Here is a 19,324-nt window from a genome sequence, read left to right as displayed (position 1 = left end):
TTATGCAAAAAGTGATTTAGTTATATAAAATATATATTACCTTGAACTTTTCTTAACTTTTTGTAACAAAATAGGGACAGTATGGTCTCTGCATGGTCTTTGCTTTTACGAATGAGTCCACTCGCTTATGGGACATTTTTATAGCTAAGCAAAGAATCAACTGTATCGTTGACTAATCTGTACTGTAGTTTCTCGGCTCTGTTTTCCCGTGTGCTCTACTTTCCTTTACCCCTATTAGACCTACATAAAAGACTCTGTAAATTGTCATATCATTGCGTATTTTCTAATCGGTCAGTGTTCTGATTTCCCTCAAGAAAGCCCTGAACTGCACTGCATTCCAATACCGGAGTATCATCACATTGTGTTACAATTCCTTCATTAACTGGCTATAGAAAATGTTCAGTTATTGGTATTGTTATTATTGTTATTGTTGTTGCTGTCATCTGCTCGCATTATTGGGAGTGCATGATTAATCATAAATATAATTTTAATAGGCTTGTGCCTCGGGAAAAGTGAAAATCATTGTCCGATTTCGATGTGTGTCTGTCGATGTCGATGTGGCTGTGAGCCTGAGTGTGGGGCTTGGCAGCTTTAGCTAATAAAGCGCATTAAATGAAGCTTGAAACGTATGAGTATCTTATAGATACTCTGGGCAAAGACGCTCGGCTGGGTGCTGGCTGCTGGCTGGTGGATGCCTGGAGATGTGGCTGCCTGCCATTGTTGGTCTTGTGTGTGAGCCAGTGACACAGAACGACAGACAGACACAGATACTCACATCCACACCCAGCCACAGCCACAGAGCTGTCTGCGGGAGGAAAGTTTGTGGCTCTCTTCCGCAGTCCTCAGTCGTCGGTCCGTGGTCTTTCGGTCTCTCGGTATTCTGCTCGCTGGAAAGGTTAATGAGTTATAAAACTTATGCCACTTACTTTGTTTAGTGTAAACGATACGCATTATTAAAATGTGCCTTCACATGTGTGTGCTAGTGTGTCTCTGTGGTGTGCTTATACTTTTGTGTGTGCCTGTGTGCTTCGGTCTGTTCTTGTTTCATGTGTCTGTCGGCTACAATTTGGTTCTGCAGACAGCCACATCCATGATGTGAGCATTTTCTGTTATGCCCGGTGCTCCTCCGTCTTTTGTTACGCTTTCCAGAACATGACTCGGAAATTTTCGGCACAGCTTTCATTTTTCCCCGTTGTGGCAGCTTTCTCAGATCTCAGATGAATAAAGACATCTCTCTGAAGAAGAATAAAAAAACAGAACTTAAATAGCATTTAAAGAGCAAAGCAAAGCACGGCGAAACACAGCGAAACACAGCGAAACGGTAGCAGAGTCCCAGAAGAGGCCAGACCCCAAGAAAAGTGTGTCAAACCATTTAGAGGGGGGCCCGGACAGAGGGGGTCTGCGGGGGACCCAGAACAATGCCCCAAAAATGGGGGCCAACAAACGGGGCAGGCAGTCAGCGGCGTTTAGGCAACAGTCAAAAGGTTGCAAATACACAAAGCGTAACTGTGCACGTAGATTCTTTTATTCGTGCCCCTCGGTGGCAGGTGAAAAGTGCGGAAAGAAAACGAGGGGCCACACCGAGGGGCAGTTTTGTAATTAAATCTTATAGAACGAACCAACAAAAAAAAAAATAAGCCAACTTAAATGTGGCTCTCTCTCTCTCTTTCTCTTTCTCTGCCGCTCTGCTGATCCCCCTCTACTCTTGAGACCAGGTATTGCAACAACCTTTGGCTTTGGCCATGCTTGAGTTGCTCTTTCTCTCTCACTCTCTCTCTCTCTATCTTTATTATTACTTCATTTTTGTTGTTTTTTTTTTTTGGGAATGTACTTAAAAAGGCAACAGACCGTCGACCGCATCCCCCACAACCGAAAGCCGGAGAGCTCAAAGCCCAGCGACCGACCAGAACCAGAGACCAACCTTAAAATATCCATTTAACCGTCAGTGCAGCTGCAACCTTAAATGGTCGGGGCATGAGGCATGAGGCATGGGGCGTGGCTGGAGCTTTAACCTTAGCCAGTCCGTGCCACCCCCTCTTAAGTGCATGTGTGTGTGTGTGTGTGGCAATATAAAGGGCAGACAGGGGGTTACCCTTGAGGTGGCACTTTATGCAGTTTTCAGTTTAATTCAAAGCTGGAGTTTCCTCATGAACAATTTGTTAAGTGGAAGATACTCTATTTTATTCGTTGAAGTTTATCTCTTGGAATGCCCAAAGGCCAACAAAAGACATTCCCCTTAGAACGAATAAGATTTTGGATCACTGGGTCAACTCATCGGCTTTTCAATGTATTCTAAGCCTGAATAGATCCAGTCTGATTTTTAATTTGTTAAGCCTTTTTAGAGTATTCAAGTTTCATTATCGTTTCTTTTTTCGTTTTATTGAATGCGTTGTGTCCCCCAAAATATTCAATGAATTCGACCGCTCACTGAACCCCAATCCACATCCACATCCACATCCACGTCCACATCCAAATCGAATCGTATTCCATTTTGTCTGCGAATTGTTTTAGTTTTATTTTTAAGCGTTTTTTGTTCGGTTTATATTTGATGGGTAGCGCCGCAATGTTGACAGAAAATCAACCCGATCTGGGATCTGGGATCTGGATAAATGAAAATGGACAGACACTGGCTTTAATTGAGTTTGTCGGTGATGTCTGGACAAATGGACTATAATTACGATGAAACTGTCAATGGACGTTAGTCGGAGTAATGGAGGGAATAAAACTATTAGCTAAAGAGAGTCCTTCTCTGTCAAATAGTACCTTCGATTGACACGTCATTAGGCCGTGTCTGTCTGTGTCTGTGCCTGGTGCCTCGGGACAATGGGCAATTGAAATTTCTAGATTAATTAAATGGTCGCACATTGTGTGAATATTTAATTCCATTGAATTTAATTCCATTGAATCCTTTAGCTGAATGCAGAATTTAATTGCGGCCAAGTATTGCATTTCAAAGTCAAAATCAAACTCGAACTCAAATTACAGCATTATCCGGCAGTTTTTAAAAGCCTGTATGTGTATGCGTGAGCTTTGCCACATTGCAGCGCCAGCACTCGACTACAAGTGCACTTTGTTAGTCCATGAGTCGGGTATGTGTGAAAGCTCTTCAAAAAGCTAGCCATCCCTTTGTAAGGGCTTTCTTTCCTCCTTTCCCCCCGCCGCAGAATCGATTTTGAATACAAATATTTTGGTTTTACTAAAATAAAGAAATAATATATCTTTGAAAGTAGAAATTAAATTCGATTTTTTTACATTTAAATGCGAATTTAGTTTACAAATAAAATTTTATCGAGCGACAACATTGCCGGGGGGCTGTAAATGGGCTCTCACACGACATACAGATATGGCATATGCTGTAGCTATATGTACTATACTATATATACATTTCTATAGATACAACATGATACAACAAGAAGAAGAAAACTCTGATTATTTCGCATTGTGTTTTGGGGGCTTTGTTCGAGCGTGACGGCGACAGAGAGCGAGCGAGCGAGCGAGCGCACAGTTTTGCAGACAGAAAATTAATTTTTCAAAAGCACTTTTTTCAATAGATATTTTATTGCAATTACAATTGCAAAAATACAACTAAAAATGCCGATTGGTTGCAACTTCCGTTGCGGATTTTGTTTATACAAAAATCAACCAATATAAGCGGCCCGCAGAATGTCGAATAAATGTTGGAAATACTCGTAAAGTGGAATATAAAAAGACTCGAACCAGTGCTCGAAACCAAACCCAAACACATGAGTGGAAGCAGCAGCAGCACAACTTTTTGCCGAGTTTCGATTCCATTCGATATTCGATTTGGCTATGGGCCACGGCTATGGCTCTCTCTCTGGCCTCTTAGCCAATCCTCCACATGTGTTATGGCCCCTAGCAGGCCGTAAAATTAATTTTACGCACGGCCTCAAATCAACGCATCATGACTAAGTGAACATTTTATTTTTTTTATACTTTTTTTGTACTTTGTTGTGGAATCCCATCGACATGTTCAACGAGTGTTTGAAGTGATGCAGTCCAAGGAGGGGAAGATTGTGTAGGTAACCCCTTTTTTTTTGGAAAATAAATGGCAGGGATATCTGTAACGAACAGAAATTCATTTATTTATCATTGAATCTGGCCTTGAAATACATTTCCGTGGGGGAACAGTTCTCAAAATGTTAAGAACGGTTCCCCTTTTTACGAGTACATACATATACATATACCTGATCTTCTGGCATCAATCTGGTATAGAGCTTCGAATCGGTTAAATATCCTTTTCAGAGCCTGCCTTCCTTTGTATCTAATGAAGGAAAAATTATAAAAATTTCCTTAATTGAATTCAAGCTAATTATTTTGTTTTCTTTTTCCCTTTTTCTTTATTTTCTTTTAGTTAATTTTTTTGATACAATCAATTAAAGCCCCGCTTTGAAAGATTTCTGTTTTTAATTATTTCTGCTAATTTTGGGTTTGCTGTTATTATTTTCAGTCCTTCCTCTGTCCCTTTTATTCATGTACATTTTAAAATGATGTATCATGTCCCAATTTAAAACACAATTCCCTTTAAAAATAGCCTTGTCTATTTATATTGCTCGTATTATTTCCGTTTCGTAGTTGAATTTTGATGCTGCCTGCTGCCTCAAATTTAATGCAAAACAAATTAATTCAAAATTATATTTTTGGTTTTTGTGGTCAATGAAATGGACCGAAAGAGATAGAAAGGGAGGCGGGAGGTAGTGGCTAGGTGAGAGGTTAGGTGGAAAAAAACAACAACACAATTGTTTACATTTAATTATGAAACCGCGAAGGACAAACATCTAAAGCAGGAGCAGGAGAAGGAGATGGAGTAGGGGTAGAGCTCAGGTTGGCTCTTGTCTTCCGATTGCTACCCTAGAATTCTGAGGGCATCTCAGGGGGACTATACCTATCATAGGAAGAGCTTCAGAGTGGAAGGCTTTGCTTTAAAACTAAATAAAATTTGTTTTAAAAAGATTTGGCTTTCTAATATTTTCTCTCCCTAAGGTCTAACAATCTGAAGGGCATCAAAGAATCGACTCCCAAAATGACAAAAGTGTTCCCTTTCTTGTTTTTGTTTGTTTTTGTTTTTTTTTGCTGCCTCTGCCTCAGCTTCTGCCTCTGCTGCTGTTTATCAATTTCCAATATTGACCTTTGCCTGTTTTGTCTTTGTTTTTGAATTTGTTTCTGTCTTTTCTTTTACTTGGGTCCGTCCCCTCTTTTATTCGTCGTTTTTCTGTTTTTGTTATTTGTTGTTGCTGCTCGCACACACACACACACACACATACATATACACAGTGCGAGCGCCGACAAGACGGATCGTGTCGTTGGTCGTTGGAAGGGGGGGGCCCTACCGGGTATTGTGTTTGTGTTTGCTCTCTTGTATTCTCCTGCTCTTCGCACCTTCGGAGGTGTCTTTAGAGAGCCAACTAGCGGGACTCTGGCACCTACTCAGAGGGACAGAGAGAGACAAATATTTGTGCAATTGCAAGGCGACAATTTTTGTTGGGTTCCTCTGTGGATTCTTTCTCTTATGTTCTTTATTTAGTTCAAGGGATTGACTTTTTATTTTAATAACAAAATACAGGGTATCAAAAGTCGAACTCCCCCACTGGGTCCGCGTTTATCCTATTTTTGTGCTGTTTATGCCGAAAATAAACCATTGTCTGCCGTCGGGTTGTCAATTGAATGGGAGCGTCGTCCGCCATTCCCAGACTCCGCTCCCCCACTCTGCCCCTCTCTGATCTAATTAAATTTCAGTGCAAAATGCACAATATGTACGAATACAGAGATATTTCTGCTGATTGATTCATTCGGAGGAAGTTTTAGAGAAACCCCCGGTTCCGATAAGCGGACCGATTGGGCGGGGGAAGGGGCAGGGGCGTTCGCACTTAACCCAATTAGTCCGGGACAAAAGGCGATAATATAATTGCATTTAATTGAATTTCAGTCGCGCTGACAATGAAAGCGAAGAGCGGACGGACGGACGAACGAGCCAACTAATCATTAAGTTTTGAATTAGCCAAGTATTTGTTGCTGTTTCAATTTCCTTTTCTTATCGAAGCCATGGAAAATGCGCTGTTGTGTTCTGCTTTTGCTTTCTAATGACTTGCGTTTCAATGAAAGTTCAATTAACATGTTTTACCGAGCGAAAGTTTCGCGCAAAACATTAATGGCAGAAGAAGATGGATACAATCCATAGAAAAAAAGAATAATAAAGAGGAAGAGAGAGAGAGAGAGAGAGTGAAGCAGAAGTACTTCGATTTGGTTTCACTTAGGGGTCTCTGACGAATGGTTAGTATCTATTCGTCATAACGAAGGTGTCCGTTCGCTTATGGGAAATGTGTACTACCTCTAATCGCTTCTCTCGTGCGGACGACGACCATCTATAGAATAGAGAGATAAGCCATATCACATCATATTCTATATGTATCTACTTTAGGAATCATTAATCTCTTGGGAGCTCTCCGCTCCCTCTTTTTCCACCCATATACTTCGCATCCATGTTTTCTCCTCCCTTTTCCTCGCCTCTCCTTTGCCGACAATAAAATTGAACATAAACCGATTCTTTTTGGGTCCTCATTAACATTCTTTGGCCCCGCAGCAACTCGTGCATGCCCCACAAAAAGGACGATGATGCCCCCAGCGGGGATGGAATACAACCAAAAAAAAAATCTCCACTCCATCCAAAGTTGCTGCAATTTCAATCCGAGTTTGATTGAATTCATTAAAAGCACTGCACACTGCCACACACTCCGGCACTTGATTTTTATTCAAATTTTTTGGTTGCATATTTTTTATCTTTGGCTTTGCTGACACTTAAACAATTAAAATAGGATTTTTGCGGGTCACAGTCCAGCTGGGGTCGGGGTCGGGGTCGGGGTCGGTTTCGGGTTCCTGCTGTGACAGACATTGCAATTTCGGTTCTGTACGGGAAAAAATAGAGAAAAGCGAGGCAGATACAAACAGATACATATGGCATGATTGTATTTAAAATGTAGCCATCTCCTGTCTCTCTCTCCCACGCCCTCGCCCTCGCCCTCGCCCTCGCCCACGCCCTCTCCCTGTCTCCCTGTCGTGTGTGCGGATTTGGATTGCAGATTGTATTTTTTTTTAAATTGGTTTATCCGCTGTTATTGCTCAAATTTTTATTTCATTTGTTTTGTCCCTTTATTTTTGTTCGTGTGTGCGCGCAAAAATGGGATTTGGTTGCCGCTTTTGCTGTTTGTCACACGCCGCGTATGAGTGATATGCAAATGAATTTTTAATGGAGATTATTAGAGGAGCACAACCGGACTCTAAGTAAATGGATTTATTGCTTTTTAATGGCTGTTCATTTATCTATAGAAGCACAGATTTCAGCTGCAATAAATGGTTTGTGGGTAAAAGTGATTCTGAAATCCGAAATTTCTTGATTGATTAAATAAAAATAAAGTTGAAACTCTTTTCAAATTTTATGCCACAAGTCAAAGGCAGATTCTGGTAAAATAGAACACACTTTACCATCTATAAGGGACTCAATTGCAGTTATTGTTTACAATTCGGTTTTAATTGGCACAAGTTTAAGCAAATTCATCATTATTACTGGTATAACGTCCCCCCTAACCCCCCATTCCCAGTGTGTGTGGACTTTAAAAAGAAAATATTAAGTTTCACACTGAGAGAGAAACTTGCCGAGTGGGTCCCCGACTTGGCAAAAGTGTTTCAATTTATCAATTTATCAATTTATCCCTGCTCCAGCAGGGACCTCCAGGTCGAATGGGGGTTCAGGCGAGTGGCAATGTATCAACGCAAAAGGTGCAAAAGTTTATTCAGCCTTAGTTTTCCCTTCGAATAATATTTGAATATACATTTTGTGCAATTTTGTATTCGAGAGAGGAAGCCCTACCCCTCCCCCCAGTGGCAAGAAACCTTGCCCCTTGAAACAATTTCTCGAATGTAATCAATTTGTTGTCGTTGTCGCTCGTCGCTCGTCGCCGGTTGTTTGTTTCTTGTTGCTTGTTGCTATAGCAATGTTGCGGATGTTAATGAAATTTAATTAAAGTGAAAACAAAGTCAACGCATAAAGAGATTACAATAAACTGCCGCTTGATGGAAAAACAACATGGCGAAAATAAGTGCAGAAAAAACCTGAGCAAAATTGCGGATAAAACAAATTGAAAAATTATTGATATTCACTTTAATTGGTGCATAACTCTCTTCTCTTCAAGTGCGGCATTTCATTTATTAATACATATTTCTTTATATTATTACTATTTTTATTATTGATGGACACATTTCGCTGTAATGTGGACCGTTTTTTTTGCCATCTGTTTTATCGTTAAATGCAAAACAATTCAGTTCAGCATGTGGCATGGGGCAGGGGGCATGCGGCAAGCGGCAGGGGCCGCAGCGATAGATAAAGTCATTTGCATGGCAACTTTTTTGCTCTTGTTGCTCTTTGTTGGCACTTAAATATTTTAATTAATGAATTTGTTATCGCTTATCGTCATGGTGACAGCAATTGTTGTTGGGCTTTGTGCCCCCGCCCCCTTCTGCCATTATGGATGGCCTTCTCCGCCACTTTGGGCCATCTAATTGTTGGTGTTACCAATGTGGCAGCCACCCTTTGTTGTGGCTGCGGTGTCTGTTGTGTGGCAATTGTCTGTCAAAAGATTGACAAGTCACGCGAATGGCAAGATGTGACAGAGCGACCCAGGGATATAGGTTAATACTTACTTTACTTTCTTGGGGCCCTTCGCCCCGCCTTTAATGCGGGGCCCTGGCTAATGGAGAAGAGTGGCATGAGGTAGGGACAGGGATGGGGAACAGTTGACAAAGGAAGAAAGAATTCACTTTGTGGAAGGGACAGGCTTCGGATTGCTGGAAGATTAGCCATCATTTAGGTAATGGATGCGGTAATGGATAGGGTAATGGGAAAAGTATGGGTTTACGTTTCTTCGCTATACGAAATTTCCCATAAGCGAACGGCACAAAGAGACACCATTTGCCACGGGGCATTTCCATCCACTTGTATGAGATTTTGATGGGTTTACTAAGCTCCAATTGGAGTCCGACTAAGAGTCATGCAACATATTCACTTTAGGCCGAACTTTGGCCTGACTTGGGGGTAATATCTGTAAGCCTCCCTGGGGTGCAAGTGTCGCATGTCAGGGGGCAACAGCAGCCTCTGTGGTAATCCAGATATTAGCTGTGGTCTCCTAGGCCTTCTATTCATTATTTTTACAGCATTTTAATGACTTAATTAAACAATTAGCTTGGCGGCAGGCGGCGGGCGGCTCCGCCAAGATGCCAACAATTAAAAGTTCATTAATGGGAGAGCTGCACGATGATGCCCGAGATGGGAGCTGCCTGGAGGGGCAATGTGGTGTTGCAGCTGGGGCAGGCGTTGCACACAAAGAGCCACAGTTGTTTTTGCCCCTTTTCCGCAAATGGCCTGGGGGCAACAAAGAATCTAATTGTATATCAAGTGCAAGTGCAATTGCACAAGTGGGTTAAGGGGAGGGGTGCGGCGGGTGGTCGGTGGTCGGTGGTCTGCCGCATGCACCAGTGCGTCACACCTCCTCAAACATGGGGGCACGATACTTGTAAACTAATTTAATTAACGTCTAAGCAGCTTAGCATCATCAAGTGACCCAGTCTCTCTTGCCACATGCCCCCATTGCCCGATTTTGCTGCATTGCATTATGCCCCACCCCACCGACGACGCTTTAACCCCTCTTACGCCCCTGTTGAAAGAGTGACCCACAGCTGTATATTTGCTGAAATTTAGTATTTTATCTGAATTACTCGGCCGGCACTCTGCGCCTCGCATCTCAATGGAAAACCGGTTCGAGCTACATGAAAATGGATCCAATAAGTGAGAAGATGACAGTCGCTATTCCGACTAGAGGATGCCCGGTATTTGCAAGAGAAGATCTTCTTATTAATCTTCTGAGATTCGTTCAATCGTCATGATTATTGATTTTCTTTGCAATTGGCTGGAATATCATTGATCTTTCAATGTTTAATCCGAGCTTAAAATAAAAATGCTGACTTTTCGATCTCAGAGGCTGGTCGCAGAGGCTCTAACAGTCTACCAATCCTGATAAAAGAAATTTATTTTGATATTTCCTGCCTGTTCCTGCTGTTTAGTTACCATGTGTCGCGCGGCGTGCGGTAGAGCCCCTCGGTTAGTTGCTAGGATGCCATCTCTTGGCCTTTATGTCTGGAATCATAGCACCATCAATGTGGAACCAAATAATCCTAAAATTGTGAATGCCACACGCCTTTCCCTAGATGATTCTCAGCCAGAATACACTGATACTTTTCGAAGATTGCTTCGACAACATTTTCTTCTTTCTCCCGCACACACCTTGACAAATAAATATTTTGTAATATATACCCTTCCGATTCGCCAAACACCGGCTATCAAAATTCCAAAGCCTAATCCCAGACATTCAGTCAAAGTCGAAGTCAGAGTCGAAGTCTCAGAGTCGACAGACGTCAAGTGCAATAAACTGGTTTTTGGCATTTCTCAAAGCCCCTTCGTAGGCGGAAGCACAAAACACATGACGAAACAGGCAAAAATAAAAAAACGAAAAAAATCAAGAAAAAACTGGGTTAAGCAGTTAATTATAACGCACTTGACATTTGCATATTAATCAGGTTTACGATTTCCTCACTCTTTTTGCAGACAATTCCCAGAGGATATTTGAACACCGTGGGGAGCAGACCTAGAGGTGAGTAATGCTGGGAATTCTTCGGGGATTTGCTGAAAATCTTATCAAAAAAGAGGTGTACACATTCGTTGAGCGTGTAGCTTCCAGTAGCTGTGACGACGATGATGATGATGATGCTAGTCCGGAGGGAACTCAGTCGTTTATTTGCACCAGCATTTTACATAACCAATGTTTAATCAACAACTAGCTGATAATCGTACCTGACGAACGTAGGTACGAGCCAAAGCCTCGTTATGGCCCGGTCATGTGCCCGGATTCGCTAATAAAACGAGGGGGAACGTTGTGAGTTGCTGCGGACACCGCAACTCTACAGTTATACCCGATATTAAGTCAGTATAACTCTCCTCCGGCAGACGCCGCTAATATTAAACGACACGACAAAGAGTGCGTGCGAGAGAGACAGAAAATCAGTCTGAGCGTGACGTCGGGGGCTGCGTAGCCTGTGCAAATTGATTTCTTGCTTTTGGCTATAAAAATGATCTGATCTAATCCAGATTCAGCAATCTGATAGATATGGTCATTATCTATGATTCTGCGTTTTTAGTTTTCTCGAATGTGCAACATTGTGGATGCAACAGATTTTCGTCTTTTGTGGGGGCGGAAGGGGGTGGGGCGAAATTCTGAGATAAACGTTTTATAGTGAGATCTAACAGAAGTGCGGATACCAAATTTGGTTACTCTAGCCTTAATAGTCTCTGAGATTTGTGGATGCCCCAGATTTTCGTCCTTTGCGGGGGCGGAAGGGGGTGTGGCGAAAATTGGACACGAAACGGTCAAGGTCCGATATCACAGGAGTGCTGCCATCACGGATGAAATCGATTCGTAGTGAAACAGTTGTACAAGTCGCCTATTGAATGGATATTTGGATGTGATAAACATTGGACTGATATTATAATATATTCGATCTTAAAGCATTGAACGAATGAACCAGTTCCAAAAAAACTTAAACTCGAATACAAAATATAAAACAAGTAACAATCAATAACGCCAAAAATTTGAAATTAAAACTAAGAAAAAACCAAAACTTAAACATTTGGGGAGTCACAAAATTAGTTGTTTTGGCCCACAATGGAGTTAATCAGGGGGCCGCTCAGCTCGGGCCTGTTTGCGATCTCAAAGAACTGCAAGCCTTGGTGTTTTTTGTGGAGGGCCTGCAGCTCCGCCTGCGGTGCCTCGCGCGCCAACTTGGCGATCTGCCGCGTGATGGGTCGCAGGTGGGCGGCCGTGTAGCGGGAGTAGTGGGCCAGAGTCGGTGTCCAGCGCTGGTCGTTGAAGCCAGTGCCGGCGAGGTGGTTGCCATTGAGCAAGTGCAGCGACAGGAACAGAGCAGCAGCAGCAATCTGAAAGCAGCATGAACGGCACTGTGGCATGATACATGATTGAGATCAGTGTGTGCCGAGAACCCACCTCTGATGGCTTGCGGCTGGCCAAATCGTAGTCAACTGAAGCCAATTCCACAAAATACTTGGACATGATGTGGTGCTCACGTTGGGCCCCAGCGGCCTTCGTGAAGCGCCGCAGGAAATCAATCGGCAGCGGACGCGACAAATTGTAATCGATGGCCCGGAGGATCTGCAGCTCCATCGCGCGGATCTCACTGGCCGAGTAGGTTTCATCGGTGATGGAGACAAAGTGGTTAATGTTTTTCTGGACCGTCTCCTCGTATTTTGCGGCAATGATGAGGGCCGTCACGCCCACCAGCTGCAGTTTGTCGCGCTCCGTGTTCTGGACCGCCTGCAGATAGCGATCGATGATGGCCACGGTCAGCTGGAAGGTTTCGGCCTTAAACTGGAACCCCCAATGCATCTGGCTGATCGAGTCGATCAGAATGGCACGCATCTTGTGGTCGATTTCCCTATGGCCGGCCAGGTGGTTGTTGCGGATCGGCTGCTCGGCCTCCAGCTTGTACAGATGGTCGTAGATATCGTTGGCATACTCCGAGACGAGCACGAGGCGCCCCCCGTCCTTGGCGTCGATGTCTTTGATGGCGGGCCGAATGATTGTCGATGGCTCCACGATGTCCCCGCAGTTCTGTAGAGCGCCCAGAAAAGCACGTTTCGGGGCTTCCTCATTCGAGGGCACTGTCGGTCTATTCAGCTGGACCTCGTCCATATTATTCGAGGCGTGATCGTCAGCCCCGCAAGACATTTCGAATAGAAGTTCCAAAAAAATTTACAATTAACACACACGAAACGACGCTTTGGTTGTACTTTTTCTAGTTCTCCGTAACGTATACTTTTCTACTGAATAATACTTGATGATATTTAAGTCGACAGTGACTAAGTTTTTGAATAAAACCGAATAAACGAACGACTTTTGATTTCGAATAGATTTTCCAAAAAAATTTACAATTGACACACACGAAACGACGCTTTGGTTGTACTTTTTCTAGTTCTCCGTAACGTATACTTTTCTACTGAATAATACTTGATGATATTTAAGTCGACAGTGACTAAGTTTTTGAATAAAACCGAATAAACGAACGACTTTTGATTTCGAATAGAAGTTCCAAAAAAATTTACAATTAACACACACGAAATGACGCTTTGGTTGTACTTTTTCTAGTTCTCCGTAACGTATACTTTTCTACTGAATAATACTTGATGATATTTAAGTCGACAGTGACTAAGTTTTTGAATAAAACCGAATAAACGAACGACTTTCGCAGGGTATTGCTGTCGAATCTGTGCGCTTTTATTTTCTTACTTAAGTAATTATTAAATTATGTGCCCGGATTCGCTAATAAAAAAAGTAATTTGTTAGCACGGCTAACACCACCAATCGCCGGGGTCACACTTTCCAGCGTCATGTCAACTGCGGCTTTGGCATGTCACTGCCAAAATATATTTTATTTCTCGTTGAAAATCACAGAAAAAAAAACGAAAAGACAGGCATGTAAAAAAGCCTTCCTCGCAGCCCGAAAAAAAGACGAAAATAAAACCACATTCGTTTTTCACATCTCAAATGCAAATATCAACAGCCGCATCGTATTGGTGGTTAAATATTTACCGAAATATAATAACAATAACCGACATTTGTGACTGTGTGTGGGTGTGTGTGTGTGAGTTCGAGAGGTCTCCGAGAGACTCAGAGGCAAACAAATTCCCAATGAAATGAGGAAAAAAAACTCTGTGCAAATTGTGTGAATTAACAACAAAGTAGCCGAAAATTGGCCAAGTGAAGTGTGTGTTGGTTTTCGGGGCTAACAATTTGGTGTCGTTCTCTTTTTGAGATGGATTATGAGGAAGGTAAGGGTATAAGATGGGTTGTTTTCTTTTTTATAATAAAAGATAAGAGGATTAAAGGATTTACTCAAAGTGGATGGCGGGGGCTTTCATTTGACAAAAACAAATGCGGCAAAAGTGTATTTGCACAACAGATAGTCGTGGATACAGGGGATACTCTCCGAGCAAAGGTTGAGCGGAATGATCGTGGAAAATATGGAATAACCTTGTACTAACTACTGTTATATCCTCCACTTATCCCATTTCTGGCTATTCCTGAAAGACTTTCGTACAAAATATGAAAATGCTGAACACCTTAATTCGGGGATTCGCTTGGGAATATCAATATCATATCAATCAAATAACGTACTTCCTTCTTCCACAGATTAACAAATTATTACTTACAGAAATATCCCACGAAAATTCATGGCAACACATATTTAAAAGTGCGAAGAACTGTGCAAAATGTTATGGAGATTCTTCAAATATTGTACTGCAAAATCTGCCGAAAAGCCGTGGTGTTGATGCGGAATGTAATTGGTTTCTTAAAGCATAAATCTTTTTCCTACGATAAAATATATTTCCCCTATAATTCCTCTACAAAGCCTGCCCTAAATTGTACAATTGTAGAGTATCTAAGGATGGCCTGGGCTGCGTTTTATTTTTCAAGACCGCCACCAAAAAGATGCGGTTTTGTGCCTCGAAATTATACGATATTTGATATATGTGATATAACGAAATTTGGTTTTCTTATTAGTGTCGGAATGAATCAGCAAAAATATGAAACCCTGAATTCATTCTGGCCTGTAACTGGCCCCCACAGTTCAACCAGAAATATTCATTAACAAACTTTGGCGTTTAATTTATGCACAAATTTATTTAGCACGTATGCTAAATATTTTGGCGGCTCGGCTCGCGCTGTCAATTGGTTAATATTTGCCTTTTAAATATATGAAATATATTGTGCGATTGTACGATTGTACAATGTGTGTGTGTGTGTGTGCTTCGTGACCAAACAAAAGCTGTCGTAAATTGGGTTAAATTTTGAAGGAATATCCTATGCGGGGTACGGGCACATGCCCCCAAAATGTATGTGGATCGTGCATAATCAATGACACATTTGTGTCAACAAGAGCCGCAAATAAACATCGTCTATGTTTGCCTGTTTGCAATAAGAGCCATTCCATCCATCCATCCATCCATCCAGCAGGAGGGCCAAGAGCCATGCAAATATTTGCCAATGGCTCAGGGGCTAACCGGATACTGGACGATGGAGCCCCTCCCACTCCCACTCGCGCCCTCTCGCTCTCTCTGGATCATTGTTATCTAATCCATCGCCAACGACGCGTCGCGAAGCCACAATCTTGCAGATAAGGAGGCTATCTGTCAGATAAATGCGTGGAAATTCTTGTTTTGGGGGGCGGCATTTTTGGGATGTTTTTGCTAATAATATAATGTATTTTTTAGAAATTGTCACCAAAAAGATTGAGGAATGGAATTGGCCTTTCAAGGGGGCTACTGGGATAATGAATCAAACAAATACATATTTAAATATAACCCTTATTTGAGTACCTGATGATTCTATGAATGTTACATGTACGTAGATTCCTAGTAGTACTTTCAATCGACTTACGCTGCATGCACTTTCTATAGATTGATCTTAAAGATTGAATGAATGCTCCTTGGGCTCCCTCTCAGTATGAATATTACCTTGGCTTTAGTTCTCTTTCCATTAGATTGGATTTAATGCCAAAACTTTATAAAACTTTCCTTTGATTATGGTACAGATAAAAGAGACTGAAAATAATGATGATGGAAAATACTGGGAATTCTTCCTGATTTTCCAGTGCTTTTCCCCATTTCCTTGAATCATTTTAGGCTCAAATAAATACATCAATCATACGCACTGTTGGAATTTGACAAATTATCCATTCTAATCCCTTATTGAAAACAATCCATAGGCTGGCCAATAATTAAACCCACAAATGAGCAAACAAAAACACACCAAAAAACGCATAGAAACAATTCGAGTTAAATGCAGATACAATTAATTAAAGCTCATAAACAAACCGAAATAATCAGCAGCCCATACGCAAATATTTTATGTGCATACAGATCTGATATGTGGATTCCATTGCGTATACGCAATGCCAAATGCAGGCGGGCAGGGAGGCTGCTGGGGGGAGACATTTGATGCTGTAAATGTTGTTTGACCCAAATAACTGTGGGGAGGGGACATGGGGGGTGCGTTGGGAATATGTCAAAAAGGAAGTTGCCAATTATGAGAGTGCCACCAATAAAATGAAGTTTTTGGCAACACTTGCCACGGGACGCCCTCCCACTGCCCACAGCTGATTTATGCACATCTCAGCACACAGCCAGAATCTCTCATTATTGTTTGCGGATGCGTCTATCTATGTGTGCTGCAGGCGTGTGTGTGTGTGTGTGTGTGTGTTTGCATTACAGGAATTTCGATTGTAATTCTGGTGGGGTGTTTACCGGTTTATTTAAATTTTCCAAAAATACTCAAACATTCTCCACAATTGACATGCTCTTTGGCGCTTCTCGGCCCCCGCACTCTCACGCATTTGTGGGCAGGTAAACATCTCTGCCACCCCTCGTGTGTGTGTGCGTGGCAAGAAACTTTTAGCGTTTGTCGAAAATTGAAAACGTGTGCGAGAAAACTAATTTGATGAGCAAATAACCAGAGCCGCACAACAAAAATGTTAACACACACAGAAAACATGGGAAAAAAAAACCAAACTTTTATGTAAATATTTTCTAGCAAAACGATTCTCCGACTTTGATGGATATCCATGGATACTATGCAAGTCTCCAGTTAGCTTTTAGCCGGAGCTAAATTGGTAGCAATTTGTCGAGTTTTCCCTTAAGCAAAACTGCTTTGAGGTAAATCCTAGAAATACTTGAGTATTGCATAAAAACTGCCATCACGGATGAAATCGATTCGTAGTGAAACAGTTGTACAAGTCGCCTATTGAATGGATATTTGGATGTGATAAACATTGGACTGATATTATAATATATTCGATCTTAAAGCATTGAACGAATGAACCAGTTCGAAACAAACTTAAACTCGAATACAAAATATAAAACAAGTAACAATCAATAACGCCAAAAATTTGAAATTAAAACTAAGAAAAAACCAAAACTTAAACATTTGGGGAGTCACAAAATTAGTTGTTTTGGCCCACAATGGAGTTAATCAGGGGGCCGCTCAGCTCGGCCCTGTTTGCGATCTCAAAGAACTGCAAGCCTTGGTGTTTTTTGTGGAGGGCCTGCAGCTCCGCCTGCGGTGCCTCGCGCGCCAACTTGGCGATCTGCCGCGTGATGGGCCGCAGGTGGGCGGCCGTGTAGCGGGAGTAGTGGGCCAGAGTCGGTGTCCAGAGCTGGTCGTTGAAGCCAGTGCCGGCGAGGTGGTTGCCATTGAGCAAGTGCAGCGACAGGAACAGAGCAGCAGCAGCAATCTGAAAGCAGCATGAACGGCACTGTGGCATGATACATGATTGAGATCAGTGTGTGCCGAGAACCCACCTCTGATGGCTTGCGGCTGGCCAAATCGTAGTCAACTGAAGCCAATTCCACAAAATACTTGGACATGATGTGGTGCTCACGTTGGGCCCCAGCGGCCTTCGTGAAGCGCCGCAGGAAATCAATCGGCAGCGGACGCGACAAATTGTAATCGATGGCCCGGAGGATCTGCTGCTCCATCGCGCGGATCTCACTGGCCGAGTAGGTTTCATCGGTGATGGAGACAAAGTGGTTAATGTTTTTCTGGACCGTCTCCTCGTATTTGGCGGCAATGATGAGGGCCGTCACGCCCACCAGCTGCAGTTTGTCGCGCTCCGTGTTCTGGACCGCCTGCAGATAGCGATCGATGATGGCCACGGTCAGCTGGAAGGTTTCGGCCTTAAACTGGAACCCCCAATGCATCTGGCTGATCGAGTCGATCAGAATGGCACGCATCTTGTGGTCGATTTCCCTATGGCCGGCCAGGTGGTTGTTGCGGATCGGCTGCTCGGCCTCCAGCTTGTACAGATGGTCGTAGATATCGTTGGCATACTCCGAGACGAGCACGAGGCGCCCCCCGTCCTTGGCGTCGATGTCTTTGATGGCGGGCCGAATGATTGTCGATGGCTCCACGATGTCCCCGCAGTTCTGTAGAGCGCCCAGAAAAGCACGTTTCGGGGCTTCCTCATTCGAGGGCACTGTCGGTCTATTCAGCTGGACCTCGTCCATATTATTCGAGGCGTGATCGTCAGCCCCGCAAGACATTTCGAATAGAAGTTCCAAAAAAATTTACAATTAACACACACGAAACGACGCTTTGGTTGTACTTTTTCTAGTTCTCCGTAACGTATACTTTTCTACTGAATAATACTTGATGATATTTAAGTCGACAGTGACTAAGTTTTTGAATAAAACCGAATAAACGAACGACTTTTGATTTCGAATAGATTTTCCAAAAAAATTTACAATTAACACACACGAAACGACGCTTTGGTTTTACTTTTTCTAGTTCTCCGTAACGTATACTTTTCTACTGAATAATACTTGATGATATTTAAGTCGACAGTGACTAAGTTTTTGAATAAAACCGAATAAACGAACGACTTTTGCAGGGTATTGCTGTCGAATCTGTGCTCTTTTATTTTCTTACTTAAGTAATTATTAAATTAGATGTGATTTGCAAAGTTTTGTGTGCCTTGTCTTTGGTGTTTGTGCTGCAGTGATTTTTTGGGCTCCAATATGTTTTTTGCCGTCGCGACGGTTGGGGGGGGGGACTTTTGCTGATTGCCCCAACCGTCGACTGTAGAATCTGTTTATGCAAATGTTACGTGGGAAATGCTATGCCGAACCAAATTAAAAACCCCGCCAAATTATGCAAATGAACTTTTGTGCTCGACTGACCTTTGGGGCAGCATCAGCGGCGGCGGCAGCGGCAGCGGCAGCAGCGGCATTAGAAACAGCAACGTAATTAAGCCATTTGCTTTGAGCCTCTCGACACTCGCAATTAGCAGCGAGTTTTCTTTTCTGGTCAACCTCCGTGTTCCCCGTGCCTGCCCCCCTGCCCCCCTGCCCCCGGGAAACGAATGAAAACGAAGGTGTCAACGTGTTGGGCCCCTCCCCCCTCCCTTGTGGCGGGCAACAGCAAAAAAAAAACATTAAAAAGCTTTGGAAGTATGCAAATTTTTACGACTCGACATTGAAACGTGGCCATAATTGGGCCAAAAGTCAGAGGCAAAGTTTGTTTGGGGTTAGAGGCTTTGTCTAACGGCAGATTTTTGCCTCCCCCCCTGGAAAACCCTTCTGTTGCCATATAATTAGCTGCCGACTTTGGTTGCACTTCTTGTTGGCCAAAAGTTT

At 42.8% G+C, this 19,324-nt stretch overlaps 3 protein-coding genes across 3 annotated transcripts in view; 1 reads left to right on the top strand and 2 right to left on the bottom strand.

Annotated features, from left to right (window-relative positions):
* The window catches only part of LOC108156685 (extracellular serine/threonine protein CG31145), a 74,438-nt gene that overhangs the window by 8,733 nt on the left and 46,381 nt on the right, over positions 1–19,324 (top strand). The window contains exon 3 of the mRNA XM_017288324.2: positions 10,670–10,715. The gene's annotated coding sequence lies outside the window, so the exon portion shown is untranslated. The remainder of the gene's footprint in view (positions 1–10,669; positions 10,716–19,324) is intronic.
* LOC108154032 (G2/mitotic-specific cyclin-B-like) lies at positions 11,612–13,407 on the bottom strand. The gene is made up of 2 exons (XM_033388844.1): positions 12,123–13,407; positions 11,612–12,055 (listed from the first exon to the last, which is right to left on the bottom strand). The coding sequence occupies exons 1-2, from the start codon at positions 12,861–12,863 to the stop codon at positions 11,765–11,767; spliced, it is 1,032 nt and encodes a 343-aa protein (XP_033244735.1). The 5' UTR covers positions 12,864–13,407; the 3' UTR covers positions 11,612–11,764.
* Positions 16,994–18,595, bottom strand: LOC117187064 (G2/mitotic-specific cyclin-B-like). Its single transcript, XM_033388843.1, has 2 exons — positions 17,492–18,595; positions 16,994–17,424 (listed from the first exon to the last, which is right to left on the bottom strand). The coding sequence occupies exons 1-2, from the start codon at positions 18,230–18,232 to the stop codon at positions 17,134–17,136; spliced, it is 1,032 nt and encodes a 343-aa protein (XP_033244734.1). The 5' UTR covers positions 18,233–18,595; the 3' UTR covers positions 16,994–17,133.

This window comes from Drosophila miranda, chromosome 2, assembly GCF_003369915.1.
Source record: "Drosophila miranda strain MSH22 chromosome 2, D.miranda_PacBio2.1, whole genome shotgun sequence".
Taxonomy (NCBI): domain Eukaryota; kingdom Metazoa; phylum Arthropoda; class Insecta; order Diptera; family Drosophilidae; genus Drosophila; species Drosophila miranda.
Note: the sequence above shows the minus strand (reverse complement) of the source record. Positions and strands in the feature narration are given on the sequence as shown.

Bases quoted from the DNA above. Each gene is read 5' to 3' on its own strand.
- LOC108154032 (XM_033388844.1), bottom strand. From the start codon at position 12,863: ATGTCTTGCGGGGCTGACGATCACGCCTCGAATAATATGGACGAGGTC. The intron at 12,056-12,122 runs GTGGGTTCTCGG...TGCTGCTTTCAG, and splicing joins CCAGCCGCAAGCCATCAGAG to ATTGCTGCTGCTGCTCTGTT.
- LOC117187064 (XM_033388843.1), bottom strand. From the start codon at position 18,232: ATGTCTTGCGGGGCTGACGATCACGCCTCGAATAATATGGACGAGGTC. The intron at 17,425-17,491 runs GTGGGTTCTCGG...TGCTGCTTTCAG, and splicing joins CCAGCCGCAAGCCATCAGAG to ATTGCTGCTGCTGCTCTGTT.